The sequence below is a fragment of the Convolutriloba macropyga genome, chromosome 10, assembly GCF_964194025.1.
Source record: "Convolutriloba macropyga chromosome 10, txConMacr16.3, whole genome shotgun sequence".
NCBI lineage: Eukaryota > Metazoa > Xenacoelomorpha > Acoela > Convolutidae > Convolutriloba > Convolutriloba macropyga.
Genome location: NC_134477.1, coordinates 13,421,197 through 13,437,850, shown reverse-complemented (window position 1 = coordinate 13,437,850; position 16,654 = coordinate 13,421,197). Strand labels below are relative to the sequence as shown.

Sequence of the window (16,654 nt, the reverse complement as noted above, 5' to 3'; positions counted from 1 at the left end):
CATTGTTTGAACAAAGGAAACCAATTGCGGTAAAAGATGGTTTAAATGTTGGTTAAAACTAAAATCGTCAAATCCTTTTTCTCAATGGACTTCAAACAGACAAGTCAAAACTACGAGGTGGCGTATCTTTGACACATCATGAAAACGATTTGCATAAACCAAATAACTCAGAAAAAATTTTGCTTGCACCCAGAAACACGTTTGCATCTTTAGCTTAGTTACATATTTTTGCCACCAAAAACGTTACCAAAAACGTTTGCCACCAAAAACGTTTGCCACCAAATATGTTTGCCACCAACCATCAGTTTCCTACAATCCCCTACGACCTCGAGAAAACTATTCAGAATGGCAGAAGTGGGGTGGATTAATTGACAACTTCCAAATTCTAACATATATGTTACGCTCTGATGGATATTTTCAGCTATCAGGGGGCAGAAGAATAATTCGACTTCTTTTTAGACTCACCAAAAAGAGGGGAACTGAACAATGATTCATGGCCTCTGTTTGATTTCACTCACCCAAAAAGACAAAAGTTTGAAATCAGCGTCTTGTTAATAAAATTGAGCTGTCAATGTAATTAATATAAGTGTGATTTCTCTCTATACTTAATGACTGAAAACTAACTTCATTTGTTTTGAAATTTATAATTTTTGTAAAATTGTAATAATTAATCATGTAACATTATGCCTGTAAAATACACTGCCTTGAAGTTTACAAGTCTGTAAATACTCAGGTAATGCAGTGTTTCTTTTTTTAATGTTGACTGATATAGTTCAGACTATGTTAAAAATAGCCAAGACATTATTAATTCAAAGATTTTTATCTACAAAATGTCTTTAAAATATCAGCTATTCATTGATCCCCTACCGTTCCAAATGTTTTATGAAGAGCCAGAGTAACCCGAAGCAAGATTTTTCAGTTAAGAGCGTTAAAAAACACGCCTAATTGTCATGGTTAGTAAGACTGGTGCAAGTTTCTTATGATTCACACTTCTAAGACCGCGGTCTTTACCACTGTTGAAACTCGCTTATCATTAAAACTTTCGATACAGTAAGGTCGTATCAGCAGACCTATCCAGACTAAAACAACTTTTCTCAGATTTGGGCTCGTTCATATTGGTTGGTGTGTTCATGACCTTTGTCAGATTAGCGTAACATCTCGTTTTGCCCTTGTAAGTTTTATGTGTTTTGATGATCTGATTGTAAGGCTATTTTGACCGAGGAGCTCGACCTGGTCAGCAACCTATATAAAGTTAGGGTAATTTTACTTTAAAAAATAACATAGCTTACTCAACTGTTAGGATTAATCTGCTTTTTCATAGCTTACCTTAACTTAAGCTAACTTTTCCTTAACTTTACCTCAAAACCAGTTGAGTTAAGCTAAGTTATTTTTTAAAGTAAAATTACCCTTACTTTATTTAGTGTGCTGACCAGGTCCTCACTTCCTTAACAAAAACCGTATCTTCACCCCTGCAACTTACCTTGAAACTACCGTAACTTTTATTCTGTAAAAGTATTTTTGTGGTTAAGATTTTGATTAAAAGTTTTAGTCAAGATTTTTAACTCTTTTTGTTTTAACTCTGCTAAGGTAAAATTACCTTAATTTTATTTAGTGTGAGGTATGACTAACCTATTTTTGTTTTTGCCAGCGAAGTCAGAGTACAAGCTGGCAGTGGCTGTGAGGATGTCTTTGAGAGATAGTCTTCGGAGACAGGCTGCCACTCTGGATCTGTCTGTGCCTCCATTGTAGCAACTCAGTCTCTTTGCCACTCCCAGAGACCGGTCTAACATTTCATCACGTGACATCAGAGCCCAGGGTGCAGTTGGGGAGCCACTTTGCATTATCCCATTACTGAAATATATTGTCAATATTAGTTTGAAAATACCGCACCTTTTCACCTGCAATTTGTCATAATTAATAGATGCCCTTATGTCTCCGAGTCGAGGTACTTTCTTGCAACTATCCATCAAATGCGCTCAAAACTTGTGAGTAAAAGAAAATTTAGCTCATTTAATATAAAAATTCTGCAATTTATTGCAATTGGCTCTATACATGCACTGACACCTCGACCTTGACCAGGAGACTCTTGCCTTTTGTATCATTTCTTGCTTGTAAAATCAAGTGTAAATGTAAGTGTTGATAATTTTAATTTAGCACTGACGACTTCACGTCCCTAGTCGAGAAGACCGACCAAAACCGAAGCAAGAAATGCTCGGCAAGTTCGGTTTTCCACGTAAGACATTGTCGGTTTCATACGCAAAAAGTCGTCGGAGTTCGGTCTCTCAGATTCGGTATGTTTAGTTTCTAAGATTCGGTATGTTCAGTTTCTAAGATTCGGTATGTTTAGTTTCTAAGATTCGGTATGTTTAGTTTCTAAGATTCGGTATGTTTAGTTTCTAAGATTCGGTATGTTCAGTTTCTAAGATTCGGTATGTTTAGTTTCTAAGATTCGGTATGTTTAGTTTCTAAGATTCGGTATGTTTAGTTTCTAAGATTCGGTATGTTTAGTTTCTAAGATTCGGTATGTTTAGTTTCTAAGATTCGGTATGTTTAGTTTCTAAGATTCGGTATGTTCAGTTTCTAAGATTCGGTATGTTCAGTATTTTTAGAATTGGTATAGTTGGTTTCAAAACAAAGAAATTGTTGATATGTTCGGTTTCCTAGATTCGATATGTTTGGTTTCTTAGATTTGGTATGCTCGCTTTTAAAAGTCGGAAATAGTTGTTTTTATTTCATATTCAATGGAGTCAAATGTTATGATAACATTCAGATCGGAGGGCTTCCAAACTTACCTCTTTGAGACTATTTCTTCAAAAAAGTGACAATTTTAACGACTTTCGTCTTTAGCTCATTTATAAAAGCTAGTTGGACAAATATAAACTTTTTTGCATGTTTTTCAAATGAAATATAACAGACTTGTTGAATATTAATTGGGATTCAGCTCATTAAATCACAATCAGAGTTCTGATGTGGTCTTGTGCAACCAAGTACACAACTCATTTTCTCGTGACTTCTTTTGTGGTTTGTAACCGACCCTTCCAAGGGTTTCTAACGTCTAAAACCAAACATAGCGAATGTAAGATACTGAACATACCGACGATTATCATATCTTTAAAACCAAACACACCCAATGAAAGAACCGAATCTAAGAGACCGAAAATACCAACAATACCGAAGAAAGAACATAAGCGCCTTCGTTGGTTTGGTCTACCTATAACGGAACATACCGGCGATTTTTGTACGTTTACAAGCAACAAATTTTGAGCTAGGGATGTGTCAAATGAATATGCGTCTCAGACTGGATAGGATCCGAGCTGGTACCGAAAGAAATTGTAATGATTTGTTATAAAGGCTTTCTAGACTTCATGTATTTGCTCCCAAAATGTCCGAATCAATAAGTCTTAAGTAACTGAGCAGTGGAAACTTATTATTGTTAATAAAGTAGATTCAAAATTTTTTTAAAAAAAATTTGGTTCTTTCATATAAACAATATGCTCGCAATGATTTATGTGAATCAATAGTAGTCATCGAAAAAGAGTATACATTATCAAAAAAATTAATTTCCCGTCTGTAAAAAATAAAGATTTTATTAGATATTCTGAAGAAATTCCAGATTTTTTTTTTGCTAAATGTATGTTTAAAATACCAAAAAACCTTAATCATAAATAAAATGCGTTTTTATTAACAATACGAGACTACTTACTGCCGAAATAGTCCTACTGAGAAATAAGACTTGTCGTTTATCGGTCACTTTCTTATTATGTGAAAAAAAGTTTTGTTTTTGAGAGGCAACGTTTGGATTTTTATTATTATTATTATTGTTATTTTTTGCTAGCCTGAAGCTGCTGGTGTTGAGCCAATATCACACATTTTTATTTTATGTGATTTGATGCACGACTTCCACGGGAAAAACCTGACCGGTGCTTCGGTCCCGTTCTTTCTACAAAATGTGTTGATGATTTTTCAGATTTGACACATCGAAAACCTAAACGAGAACTCTCAGCTTTCACAACACAAATATGATTTTCAGTAGTTTCTAGGATCTTAATTAATTTGAAAAAAAATTAAAAAGATCACTTTGAACTATATGTCATTTATTGTATACGGGAACTATAACCAGGCTGAATACACAAACATTAGTGACCTCTGATAAGATTGATTTTTAAACTTTGCCTTCTTATCAGACCATTTACAAATCTTGAACCGTGGACAGGCAACAACAGATGCAAGCTACATCTAATGAAAATAATGTGCGAACCAAAAAAAGTGTACAACTTTGTTGCGATACAAATGGGCCAAGATCAAACCATTCAATGAAAGCAAATTGTACAACTTTTGTGAGGCCAAAATTGTTGTTGATCAGTTTTTTTTCTGACTTTGTATTCCGGTTAATTCATTCTCAACCAATTTTGTGATTCTTCAATCTCTTGTAATAGTTTTGAAACTGAAATAAATTATGCAATGAAGGTGCAAAGTATTTAACCTGATGTCACACATCAAAAATTTGGAATAATTATTAAGAAATTTATATCATTACAAAATGAATGATTGTTTTACTTGTAGCCATTTATGCATCTTATTCAAAGATTACGCGACACACTACACATATAATCAGATTATTGTCCACAATCTGGTGCGATTTTTGATGAGAGATGGCTATACTTAAGAATCTGGTCAGTTATCAGAACCACCTATGAGCAAACTATGCTGAAGACTTTTTGCTACCATTGCACCAATTTTCAAACCCTGTCTTCTTATTGTTCATACCCACCTTTGTGGGTGGGGAGCTTTATACTCAAAGGGATTTTTGTTCAGTCAATTTTGGCCAATTGATATATTCATCGTAGAGGGTTGTAAGTGATATCATTAGAAAGCCCGTCAAGCGTAAAATATTTAAGTAAAAAGTTTGTTTGAATTTCTTTTTTTCAAGAGTTATCGAGGTTTAAATTTTCAGAACATTTAACTGAATTTCGTTTGTTTTTGTTTACTTTTTCCGTAATTTTACGCCATTTTTCGACATTTTTGCCAAATTTACTGAAAAATAGGTTAAAATTGTTAAAGATATTGTTTTGGTTTTACCTCCAAATATAGAAGATTGTTGAATTGTTTGATCCAATTTTATGGCTCAAATTTTTGCTAAATTTATCAAAATTCAGCCTCTTTCCATCAAAATCGGCACAAAATAAGCTTCTTTAGTCCACTTTGTTTAATTTTCCCGGATTAACACACCTAAAAACTGCAGACACAATCTTCGTTAACTTCAAAGAGGGCTAGTCATTTTTTGTCAAATTACCCATATCCATAATATTCGGAACAAATACGTGTTCCTAGTGCACGAACAGCAATAGCAAGGCTACTTCTGGTCTATTCGTTGTTTCGTACAGTCCGAAAAAAACTTCGCATTGTTATCATTCGATGTCTTTTTTAAAAATAAATTTGCATTTTTTGCTTTGTTTTATGTTAATTGCAGAACAGAACACTTCAAATCAAGACCTAATACTAACAGGTCCAATTGGCTTCCTACGGACTTTCAAGGAAACCTATGGATGAAAAAATGACACTGGGAGGACGAAACAGAATAAATCTTATTTTTTTTACGTAGTAAAGTGCAACGCATATATGATAGCTGAATGACACAAAAAACTCCAATGACCGAAACAGAAAAAGATGCGAAGAAGTATTGAAACTGTTGCGGTACTGACGTGAACAAATGGTTGCTGAGGGGAGACAGCATATGGAATCCAACACTGGCACTTCCCGCACTCTCCCCGAACAGGGTTATTCTCTCCATGTCTCCCCCGAATGCCGCGATGTTCTCCTTCACCCACGAGAGGGCCACCAACTGGTCGTACAGACCCATGTTGCCCGGGGATTCGTACGAGTTCAAGTAGAGGAATCCGAACAGACCTTAAAACGTACAGTAAAAGGTTTTCAGATATGTTTTCTTGTCCCACGTGGACAAAATTTTTGTTTTCATAAGCGCAAACTTCTGACTGCTGTTATGATGATAATGGTAAGCGATAATGAGGAGGGGAAAATTAGCCATTACAGTTAAGACAGGGGAATTTAATAGTATGAACATTTTTTATTTCAGATGCTCAAATTTTAGCCGGAGGAGTCCAGAGGAGTCCGGATGGCGTACTTTTGTTTCATTTCGATCAAAAATGTTCTACAATAATGTCGATCAGTATTATTTGGCATAGATACACAATAAAAACCCAGTTACGTCTATGTTGCCCGTTTTCATGAAATAATCAATATTTTAATTCCAAACAATTTGATACAACTATGCACAAGAAAACTTATAATACCCATATTGAAGAGACAAATAAAAAAATGGCCAAAGTTTGTCTAATTTGAAAAGACAAATCAGAAAAAAATTTCCATCAAAAAATTGACAAAATGTCTAGAATACAATGCACAAGGATCTTTATTTTTTCCTGACCTCCTGACCTCCAAATCTTGCTTAGGTTTCTGCGTAATCCAAGTTGGAATCGAGAACAGATTCGCCTAAATAGGCTAGAGAGGTTGTGCGTCACACCAGTGACAAATAAAAATCCATATTTGAAGAGAAAGGAAATATTCTAATATTACTTTTGTTACTGACCTGTTGGATACAATTTTGCTTAATGTGCGCAAGTCAAGTAAGTCAAATGCGTTTGGAGTACCATTTTTAAGTTTCAGATTAAAAATACTACCTTAATGTGCACAAAAATTGCTTTTCGCCCAGTCAAGTCGAGATTTTGCCATTAGATTTAAGCAGATGCAACTACTGTGAAAATGGCTTAGTATAACCGATCTGAACAAGAATCTCTTACTGGAATCGCTATACCCAATGGTGTTTATATTACCCCAACTGATCATAGGGACTCAAAATTGGGATTTCATGTAACCAGTTCTCGTCATTTCTTGTCCCTAAGTCTTAATTTCTTTAGCCAAGTTTACGTTTAGCAAGTAGAGCTTTATGCCAAGTTCATTTTAAGCAAAAAAACTCATTTGTTTGTTCTCTCTCTCTCTCTCTCTCTATATATATATATATATATATATATATATATATATATATATATATATATATATATATATATATATATATATATATATATATATATCTAGCTTCCAACACCCTGAAAACAACTATCAGAACGTTTTTTTGGTGTTTAAGTTTTACAAAACTAGGTTCAAAAAAACATTCAGTTTTTCACAGTGAGTGGAAAATTTCTATGCTTCGAAAATTCGCTTTTCAATCGCTGGTCGAGATTTTAGCGGGTTTTGGTGGAAAAATCTGTAAGAAATACAATGGTAGTCCTGAACTTATGTAAGCAATATAGCGAATGTATTGAAAGATTAATTTTAGGCTCTGAGTTAGGTGAACAAAAAAATTTCAGCACTTGTCAACATAATTCTTAAAAACTTACAGCATATTTTTCATCAAACCACTTACATAACTTCCCCACTAACAATGATCTCGAATTGACCACTTTCCGCACACTCCATGCATAAATTCAGCACTTTTCGTACAAAAATGCATCACAACTTTCAACAATTTCTTTGCATGAATTCAACACTTCGAAATTTCAGCGCAATTCTTACATGATTTTAGCCTTTCGAATAAAAGAGAATTTAAGAGCTTTCAGTGCAAAAAATCCTTACAACAAAACTTAAGAGTAAATTTTTTGCTCAATATTGCTTAAAACGTAGTCAGCATGTACGCTTTTTCTATTTGAAATTCTGAAGAGCCGCTGATCAGTCAAAAGTCTTCGTTGTTTTCTTAAAAGTCACACTCTCATTATGGCCAACGGAGGGAAGACAGTAAACTTATGCAACCTCGTTTCGTTCAATCAAGTAATGTGGCAATATACTCCAGCTTTGATAACTGCTTTATCTTAAAAGTTGACAAAATTCATAAATTTGTTGACAGTTTTCAAACTCAACTGTATTTTTAATTTGGATTGCTCTGGTGCAATGCTGTTTAGTCCTGCGGTGCTGCTCCTGTATTTACCGAAGCAGAAAAAATTCAAAAAACTAAATTTTCCAATTTGGTTAGGAAAGCGTTGTAAATGCGTATGATAAGTGGTGAAATTGTGTAAGATAAGTGCTATAAGTAGTGAAATTTGTTCAATAAATGCGCTAACAGCCACTGACAAAAAAATTTTCAGCGGATAAACTTTACATAATTATTCGCTTTATGTGTTGACAAGTTCTGAAATTATGTATGAAATGGATTTAAAATATTTAAGATTCATCCGCTGGAAAATATTTTTTTTCAGCTGCTATTAGCGCATTTCTAACATAAATTTCATCAAAATCCTCTACTCGGGATGATATTATTGTGAGAGCTATCGGAGAAGCTTAGATAATTTCTAAGACTTTCTGAACCGAGTGACTTACCTAATCTATAATTGAATGTAACCACAACCACATTTTCTAGCGCAGTCAACCTGTACCCATTGTACACATCTGAAACAAAACAAATATTGAAAAGATATTTTCTCAGGAGACGTTAAACTGTCACTTTGCTCTAAAATTGTAACAAAAATGGGGCACTCTCTTGCTCATCCGGATAAAATAACCAAATGCGTAATTTCAAACACTTTGATGCATTCATGATAAAAATTAACACTGTTGGAATTCTTGATTATTTTCTAATTAAAACTTAAATTGCTTTTAATTAATACGTCTATAGCCAGCAATTGTAGCTCAAGGAATAACTTGGCTCGAAATTTCAATTTCAGGCATTCGATGAACTGAAAGGTTCAATGGTATTACAGTCAAATTGGGATAAGCATTACCCAAATGTGAGGTTCCAGAGAAGAATCCTCCCCCGTATATCCAGAGCATGACAGGGTACTTGGTGTCCCTCTTATTTGGGTTGTAGGGCGCCCAGATATTGAGAGTGAGACAGTCCTCATCTATCTGGTACTCTGTCTGCAACAGAGAAAAACACACTGTTCGGTGAAATTTACAAAAACAGTGAGCAAAAAAAACAGAACAAACTTTCTGTTCATTTGAACTGGATAGTAAGATACAGTGTAATATCTAACGTTATAGAACGGTGCAATTATTATTTCATGGTCATTGTAAAACAGCGGCAAACGTAGCTGTTAATCATTGAGAAAAAGCTGTGTTAAATTACTGATCATAGTAAGTTAAATTATTGACCATAGTAAAGAAACGGCGTAAACCTGCTGATCCTTGTAAAAGAACAATTTAAACTTAGTGAAAGGTTAAAAAAAAGTTTATATATACTGATAATAGCAACGTGACAAATCACTATTTATGTTTCTTGCAAAATTTAGTGACTAAGCAAGAAAACTATAATAGTGAAGCAATTTTATCAAGGAGCCCAAAATTTGTTCAAGGACGCCGTGAAAGTAAAACTGAGCTCAATTAAGTATCATCCCCAGAGCTTCTGGATTTTTATAGTGTACGATCTGATGAAAATATTTGCACGCATTATACCATCTCCAACGCAAATCGAATTTGGTGGACAAGAAATTTATCGTTCAAGATTTTATATGATATTGAAATAAACCAGCTCGTGTTATATCAAGCTAACAAAGATGCTGCTTCAGCAGAGCTGCTGTGCAACGGTAGCGCGCTGGCCGCGATTCTGGAGATGTAGCAGCGAGTCCTCAAAGTTTTAATTCCTTTGCAGTATATGGAGTTAGCTAATATCACCATTGGGTTGCTACAGTTGCTACAATATCTTAGAGATAAAAATCACTCCATTTTTATTGCTTAAGATCTATTAAGACTTATTTTTTGGTTGCTTTAGAAGAGACCAAAACATATAACCTAGTTAGATGACTAAAATAGAGAGCATACAGATATTTTTGGTATAAAACTGCTGTATGCTGTATAAAATTCTGAACAAAATAATAACCCAACAATTAAGGCGCGACAATTATGGTAATTAAGGCTTGTACAGAACTTGGAATATTAGCTCCAAAGCATTTGGTATTTTTCGTTCGAATTTTGCAGAAAGCAGTAAGCAATGAATTACCAAGAAAATCTATAGAAAAAGGTAGCGCAATAACATCCTTAATGTCGAATAGCGTATATCAAAAAAAATTGCATGTTAAAATTAAGAATATTGATGTCGATCAAAAATCAAACATTTTACAAAGAAAATCAAGACGAATTCATAACTGAAAATGTTAGGTTCAGATCTGATAAGAAACTTCCAAACTCAAAATTACGGTCTACAATCGTTTCGTGAGAAATTTGTAAGAGCTTACTCAATTCTCGAATTCCCGATACAGTTTTAGACTACTATTGTTCTGTCATATCTCATTTTACCCTAGATAACTAAGCAACACTTTTTGATATAAAAACAAAATGTACAACCATTTTGATCCAAGGTAATTCGATTTGAAGTGACTTGAAACCGCATTTTACTTCATATTAAGGGTAACTGTTCATCTAAATTAGCGTATAAAATAACGTGCTACTATGAAATTTCCACAATTCGATCCATTTTAGCATATGCGCTATGAAATGGAATCGGGCGAAAGAAAATGATTTGCAGAGAATCATAGCGAGTAGAAATTTTTAGTAAAAAAACAAAATGAGGAATATTTTTTAATCTTAATTAGCCAAATTATTAACTGTAAGCATTTTTTATCCTTTAATTGATCTGAAACTGAAGTCGAGCCTACCATTGTTATAGGCAGCTCATTCACGGCAATCAAATGAGCTCTGTATTGGGGGGGGGGGGCTGGCTGGTAGAATTTTTAGGATATTTGGATATATTCTCTTTTGCCCCCCTTAGCTTAGTGGCTTGATATCTTTTTTGCCCCCAGGCGCACGTGCTATTTTGTTAAACGTGCCATATGACAATATATAATTTGTAACTGCGGGGCTTTAAAACAATGGGGGGTAACAGAATAGGTCCGGATATTTTTTACGTTGTGCTATTTTTGCAGACAAAATGCAGTGTAAAATAAAAAAGTTATTAAAAAAAGTTAAATTAAAAAAGAATGCTCCATGCCTTAACCTGGATATCCAGATAATAAAAAATGGCGTATGCTTGAAGTATCTGTAGAGTTTTTTGAAAATTTTTTTGAGGATTGATTATGCTCTATTTTTCGTAATCAAACTTTCAAGAACGCAGATTTTTATAACACCAAACCATTCGGATCAAAATTCTTGTGGGCACTTCAGCAACCAAGTTTGCTAAATTTGTTAACATTTTTGGTATGTAAACTATTCTGATTATAACCCTCAGGTTAAATATCCACTTGCTTTCAAATATTAAATCAAGTAATCACAGTATCAGTTTTGTTATTATTATTATTATTATTGCTGACGTTGCAATTGCTGACATTTAATTTAGTTGACCTCTAAAGCGTCGCAACAACGTATATGGTATCAATATTAGAATTAAATATTTGGATGTGATGCAAATTGAACCGAATGAATCACAAAACAATAAAGGCTATGTATGACGGGAACCAAAAATTTCTAGATCATAGAACTTCGGAGCCAGAAAATAGAAAGCGAATTATCCAGAAACATAAAATGCAATAATCAGTTGTTTGGGCTTTAATCGTTTGCTCCGATTACTGAATAATATAAACAGTGAAGATATTTAATTTGACCTTGAAATTCCACATGTCAGCAGCTTGTCTGATCTTTTCCTCCTCGTCATTGAAGGTCGTGTCTGCTATTTGCATGCATGCCGGACCAAATCTCGTGGCATTCAAGCTGAAACAAAATATATATATATATATATATATATATATATATATTTTGCTTGTTAACATCTTTATAGGTATCTAAACAAGCCTTCGCAAATTTTTCAGCCAAACAAGAAAATTTCGTCATCATTGAATGGCAAGCGACGATTTTTGAAATCAGAAATTCAAAGACATTTTATCATGAGCATATTCGACAACTAAAACTTTGGACATTTTATTCTATTCTTGTGAAAGTTTGAAATTGGTTACTCTGAACTAAAAAAAACACAGGTTTAGTTGAGGTTTTAATTTAGGAGACTCGTCTAAACCTGATAACCTCGAAAATTAAAAATTGAGCACTAATTCTTCGTTTTACTAGATAAACATCACTTAACAGAAATTCATCATGAGTCCATGCTCTATTTTGATTTCAGTTGACATTAAGTGAAGAAAATTACAAACTCATTCACAAATGATAAATATATTTTCACTGTTTTTCCGCAAACAGAATTTATTCAGAACATGGAGGACTGGCATCGGCTGTGCTACGCGAAAGAAAAGTTCCAACTTACCAACTGACGGTCATTAGTAGCCGCCACCAGCTACTCAAATGAGTGTTTAGGCGTTGTGACTTTCACGACTCCACTGTTTTTTAGCGTTTAAGTGAATCTGCTGCTAAACAGTCAAAAGAAAAGAAAAAAGACATTGCTTTTTATCGCATGCATTACTCAGAAAAATAGCGAAAAAAAATGCGTGAAATGTTTCTCGAATAGCGAGAATGTTTTGCACACGTGCGGCGTTTTCATTTCTGTTTTGCAGTTCAGACTGCAAGCATTTTTGGGCCTTTAAAATCCGTTTACTGACTGACGACATTCACTGTTTCCAGCAAACAGATTTAGACAACTATCGAGCAATTTTTACTACTATAATGACAGCAATCGAAGTCAAAAGATCAGAGTCATATGAAAAGATTAATTGATGATGTCCGTACAAGAAATCCTCTTCCATTGGGTTATTACTGTTCAATAAATTGAAATCAAGTTGCTAATAGTATTGTGCTTTAAAGCGCTCAAGATAAAAATTGAATTCAGCATGCTTGTGTAATCTAGTTGAAAGTGTGATACAGTTCATTGCACTTTGGGATAATTGAGTACAATTGCAATTCATAGCCTTTGACGTCACTGTGGTGAAATTTGTGGCTTTTCTTCCACAGAACATCCTTCTCTTATGTAAGATTTTGCAGAAAAAAATCTGCATTAATGTTCTCAATGTTAAAAGTTTTAATCAAACAGAAAATGAAGCGAAAAATCTAAAGAACGTTTTTTTCGCTTTTTAAAACTATAATTTTATGCTTGAGCCAACCCTTCTAAACTTTTTTGTAAACAAATTTTATTGTTCCGACCCCACTTGTGTGGGGGGAAGGAACTATATACTCAAAGGGGTTTTTTTGTTCAGTCAATTTTGGCCGATCGATATATTCATCGTAGAGAAATGTGAGTGGTATCATTGAACAGCTGGTCCAGCGTAGAATTCAAAATTAAAAAGATTTTTTGATTTGCGTTTTTTTTTTCGAGGAATTATCGAGGATTGAACTTTTGTGTGAACAGTGGATGTTCGTTCACTTTTAGTGTAATTTTTCTTCAAATTAAGATATTCTCTATTAAAAAAATATTTCAAAATTAAATTCCACGCCAAAAAAAGAACCCATTTTGTGTTCCTAATATGCTAAAAGCGATAAAAACAAGTTCTCGTCTCATAGGGAAGTTCACTATAAAAAAAATCGAATTCTATTTGAGAGCTTTCTTTTATGAAAATTTTCTATTTTTCTTTGTTTTTCATGTCATCTAGAGACAAGTCACTTTTCATGTCGAGGTTCCGTTAATGATAATCCTTTTTTACAGTCAAATAGAGCCCAATGAACAAAAAAATCGTTTTCAAGGAATTAATTATTTTTTTTTTGGCTTCGACTCTGAGTTTTCGTAATTTTAAATGAAATTTAGAATTTCTTTTTGAGGTTTTACTTTTTTTTGGAGTCCTATTGCATAAACTCATTGACTAACAGGGCAATATGTTTAAAGATTAAAAATTCTGAGCCTTGATTTACATTTTTTGTTCCAACACCACCTGTGGGAAGTAGGATCTATATATTCAAATGGGTTTTTTATTGTTCAGATAATTTTGGCCGGTCGATATATTCATCGTCGAGAAATGTGAGTAGTATCATTACAAAGCCCATCCACCTTAGAATTTGAAAATAAGATTTTTTTGAACTTCGTTTTTTTTAAAAGGACTAGTTCTGGTCTCACAGGGAAGTTTACCATCAACAAAATTTGAACTCTATTTAAGAGCACTTTTGATAGAAAATGTTTCATATATTTTTGTCTTTTTTATCACCTAGAGACTAGTCACTTTTTATACCGAGGTTCCGTTAAAGAAAAACCCCATTTACATGCAACTTAAACCCAATGAACAAAAAAAATTCTTCAAGAAAATTCTTTTTGTCTTTGACTCTGAGTTTTCGTAATTTTAAATGAAATTTTGATTTTTGATTTTCTGTATCAGGTTTTAATAAATTTTGGGATTCTCTGGCATAGACTCGTTAACTCAGAGTGCAATAATTTTCATAATGAGAATTAAGTGAACATATTTAGTGCTTTGAGTGGACAGCTAATGGCTGTTGACTTTATAAAAAAAATTTCGAAAATTTTTTTTGAACGTTTAACAAACCTTAAGTTTTTTGTGAACTTTAGTCAGTCTCAGTATTGACAGGACCACCTTGCTTTCTACTAAAACTTAAATTAGTCTGGTTAGCGGTTTTATCTTCCAACTATTGCTTATATGACTCCAATGATACAAGATTTTAAATTTTTTTAATTTTTGGTTATTTTCAAATTATTGGTTATTTTTGAACTCTTATCACAATATCCAAATATTATACACATTATCCAAATTTTATTCTAATACCGTTGCCTTAGTGAAGACGATCAGTGGATCACAGATAAAGTTTTCATAGAAAATTTTATGGTTTGATCGGCTTCAACACTTTCTTCTCGCACTTTTCGACTGAATTTTGGTTTTTGCCTGTTTTTTGTTGTTGTTTTCATAGTCAAAAGACTTATTGTGATGCCTTATTGATGATCTGTGCATGAAAAACATCCTTTGCCTCCCATCGGATTATATCGGAGCGTAGTTATTGACCTCAGTTGAAAGCTTTTGAGTTTAATGGCTGTTAAGATTTCAAAAATAATTTTCAAAACTTTTTTGAACATTAACCAATCCTTAACTTTTTTGTTCAATGTTAGTCAGCCTTAGTACTGACAGGATCCCCTTCTTTTCTACTGCAGCCAAAATTAATCTGGTTAGTGGTTTTATCTTCTACCTATTAGATTTAAAACTTCATGATTTAAATTGCTTCGACACTTTCTTCGGTCACTTTTCTACTGAGTTTTTGGTTTTTGCCTGTCTTTGTAGTTGTTTTCATAGTCAATAATTTGTTGTAAGGTCTGTTAGATTGTTGATGAAATATGAATGGCAAACAAACTTGTTGTCCAATCGAGGCATAATTAAGCGCATTTACTGGCGTCCGTTGAAAGCTATTGAATTTAATGGCGTTGATACTACGAGTTTTCTCAAAACTTTCGTGGTTCTAATGTATTTGTTCATATTTGTTGATTTTGTAAGAATTTTATAAGAAATTTTATCTTGAAGTTATATTGATAGAAAATAAGAATCCCATTGCTGTTAAAAAATTAATGGAAAATAGAAAACTTTTTAGATTTTTAGTGAAAAGATCATTTTTTTAATGCCTTCGACACTTTTCTCGCTCAATTTCTTTCTTGAATTTGCTGTTTTTGTTCTTTAGGTAGCCGTAAATTGCTGACAGATCTCTAAAGCTTGTAATTGAGGATTGAATGAATGATGTTATCCAGAGCAATCAGTTTACAGCCAATAGTCTTAAAATTTATGATATACTTTTTCAAATATTTTTCAAAATTTTCAGTTTTTGGTGTTCTTCTCAAATTGAAGCTTCATCAATGAGAGGTCTCATCAAATTTCTTTTATATAAAGAAATATATATCTACTGATACTAGTTGACAGTGAGTTTCTGTTTGTTGGACAGTATGCGTTTTTATAAACGTTTTTTGTGTAGTCAATTGTTGTGTTTCTTTTTCTCTTCTTTCAGAACAATCGCGTAACAAGAGATCCCAATGGTTTTCAAATGTGGCCCAAGTAAATTCATTTAATCTCTCAGTATAAACCCTCCAGCTAAATTAGTGGAAATAACAATTGAATTAAAATACAATGTTCAAATAATAGCTAATGATTTTAATGGTAGCAATGGTTTGTGTTTTCGCAAATCGTTTGTAATTTTTTGAGTATTTCTTTAGTTCGTTTCTATAGCTTAGCTTAACCAAAGACAAGTCCTTTTGGTTTTATAATGACTTTTTAGTAATTTATCTAGATTATTTAGTTAAAAGCTAATGACCTTTAACACTTTTGATATTTCTTCGTTTAAAAAAAGTTGATTATTTTTTGAATTTCGCCTCATTGTTCGTTCTCTTTGTCGACTTGTTACCTAGTCTCCTTAAAAAAACTTTTCATCTGCTGTGTAGTTAGGATAAGGTAAATTTGTGTAGTTAAGGGCTTAATCTGACTGCATTTTGACGTTGCTACTAGGTGCTTTTAAATTTAAATATTCAGTTTTCGCCGTGAAATTTTTGTTTTTGCTAATTTTGTTGTTTCTTTTTGTTTGTCTCACAGTCGTTTTAATGTAAGATCTCGTTGCCGCTGTAATGAGGCATGGCATTATGTAATTCAACTAGTAGATAGGTTGCGCAACGATTGTTTTAAAATCAAACATCTGTTCTTGTTATCTCTTCATTTGGTTGACAACTAAGTCAAAAATATAGATGAGCCCGGGTCGGAACATCATGTGCGAGCGCCCATTAACGAGCCTCCTTGTTTTAAAATAAGGT

General features: G+C 33.3%; 1 protein-coding gene across 3 annotated transcripts in view; it reads right to left on the bottom strand.

The window, feature by feature from the left end:
• The window catches only part of LOC142348644 (acetylcholinesterase-like), a 53,785-nt gene that overhangs the window by 26,959 nt on the left and 10,172 nt on the right, over positions 1 to 16,654 (bottom strand). For 2 of the 3 annotated variants that reach the window (XM_075400068.1, XM_075400069.1), the window contains exons 3-7: positions 11,601 to 11,706; positions 8,790 to 8,925; positions 8,389 to 8,457; positions 5,703 to 5,907; positions 1,630 to 1,851 (exon numbers count right to left, since the gene is read on the bottom strand). In XM_075400068.1, coding sequence (XP_075256183.1) covers positions 1,630 to 1,851; positions 5,703 to 5,907; positions 8,389 to 8,457; positions 8,790 to 8,925; positions 11,601 to 11,706 — 738 coding nt within the window. Of the gene's footprint in view, positions 1 to 1,629; positions 1,852 to 5,702; positions 5,908 to 8,388; positions 8,458 to 8,789; positions 8,926 to 11,600; positions 11,707 to 12,250; positions 12,405 to 16,654 lie in introns of those variants that run through there. The other variant, XM_075400070.1, reaches the window with a different exon arrangement.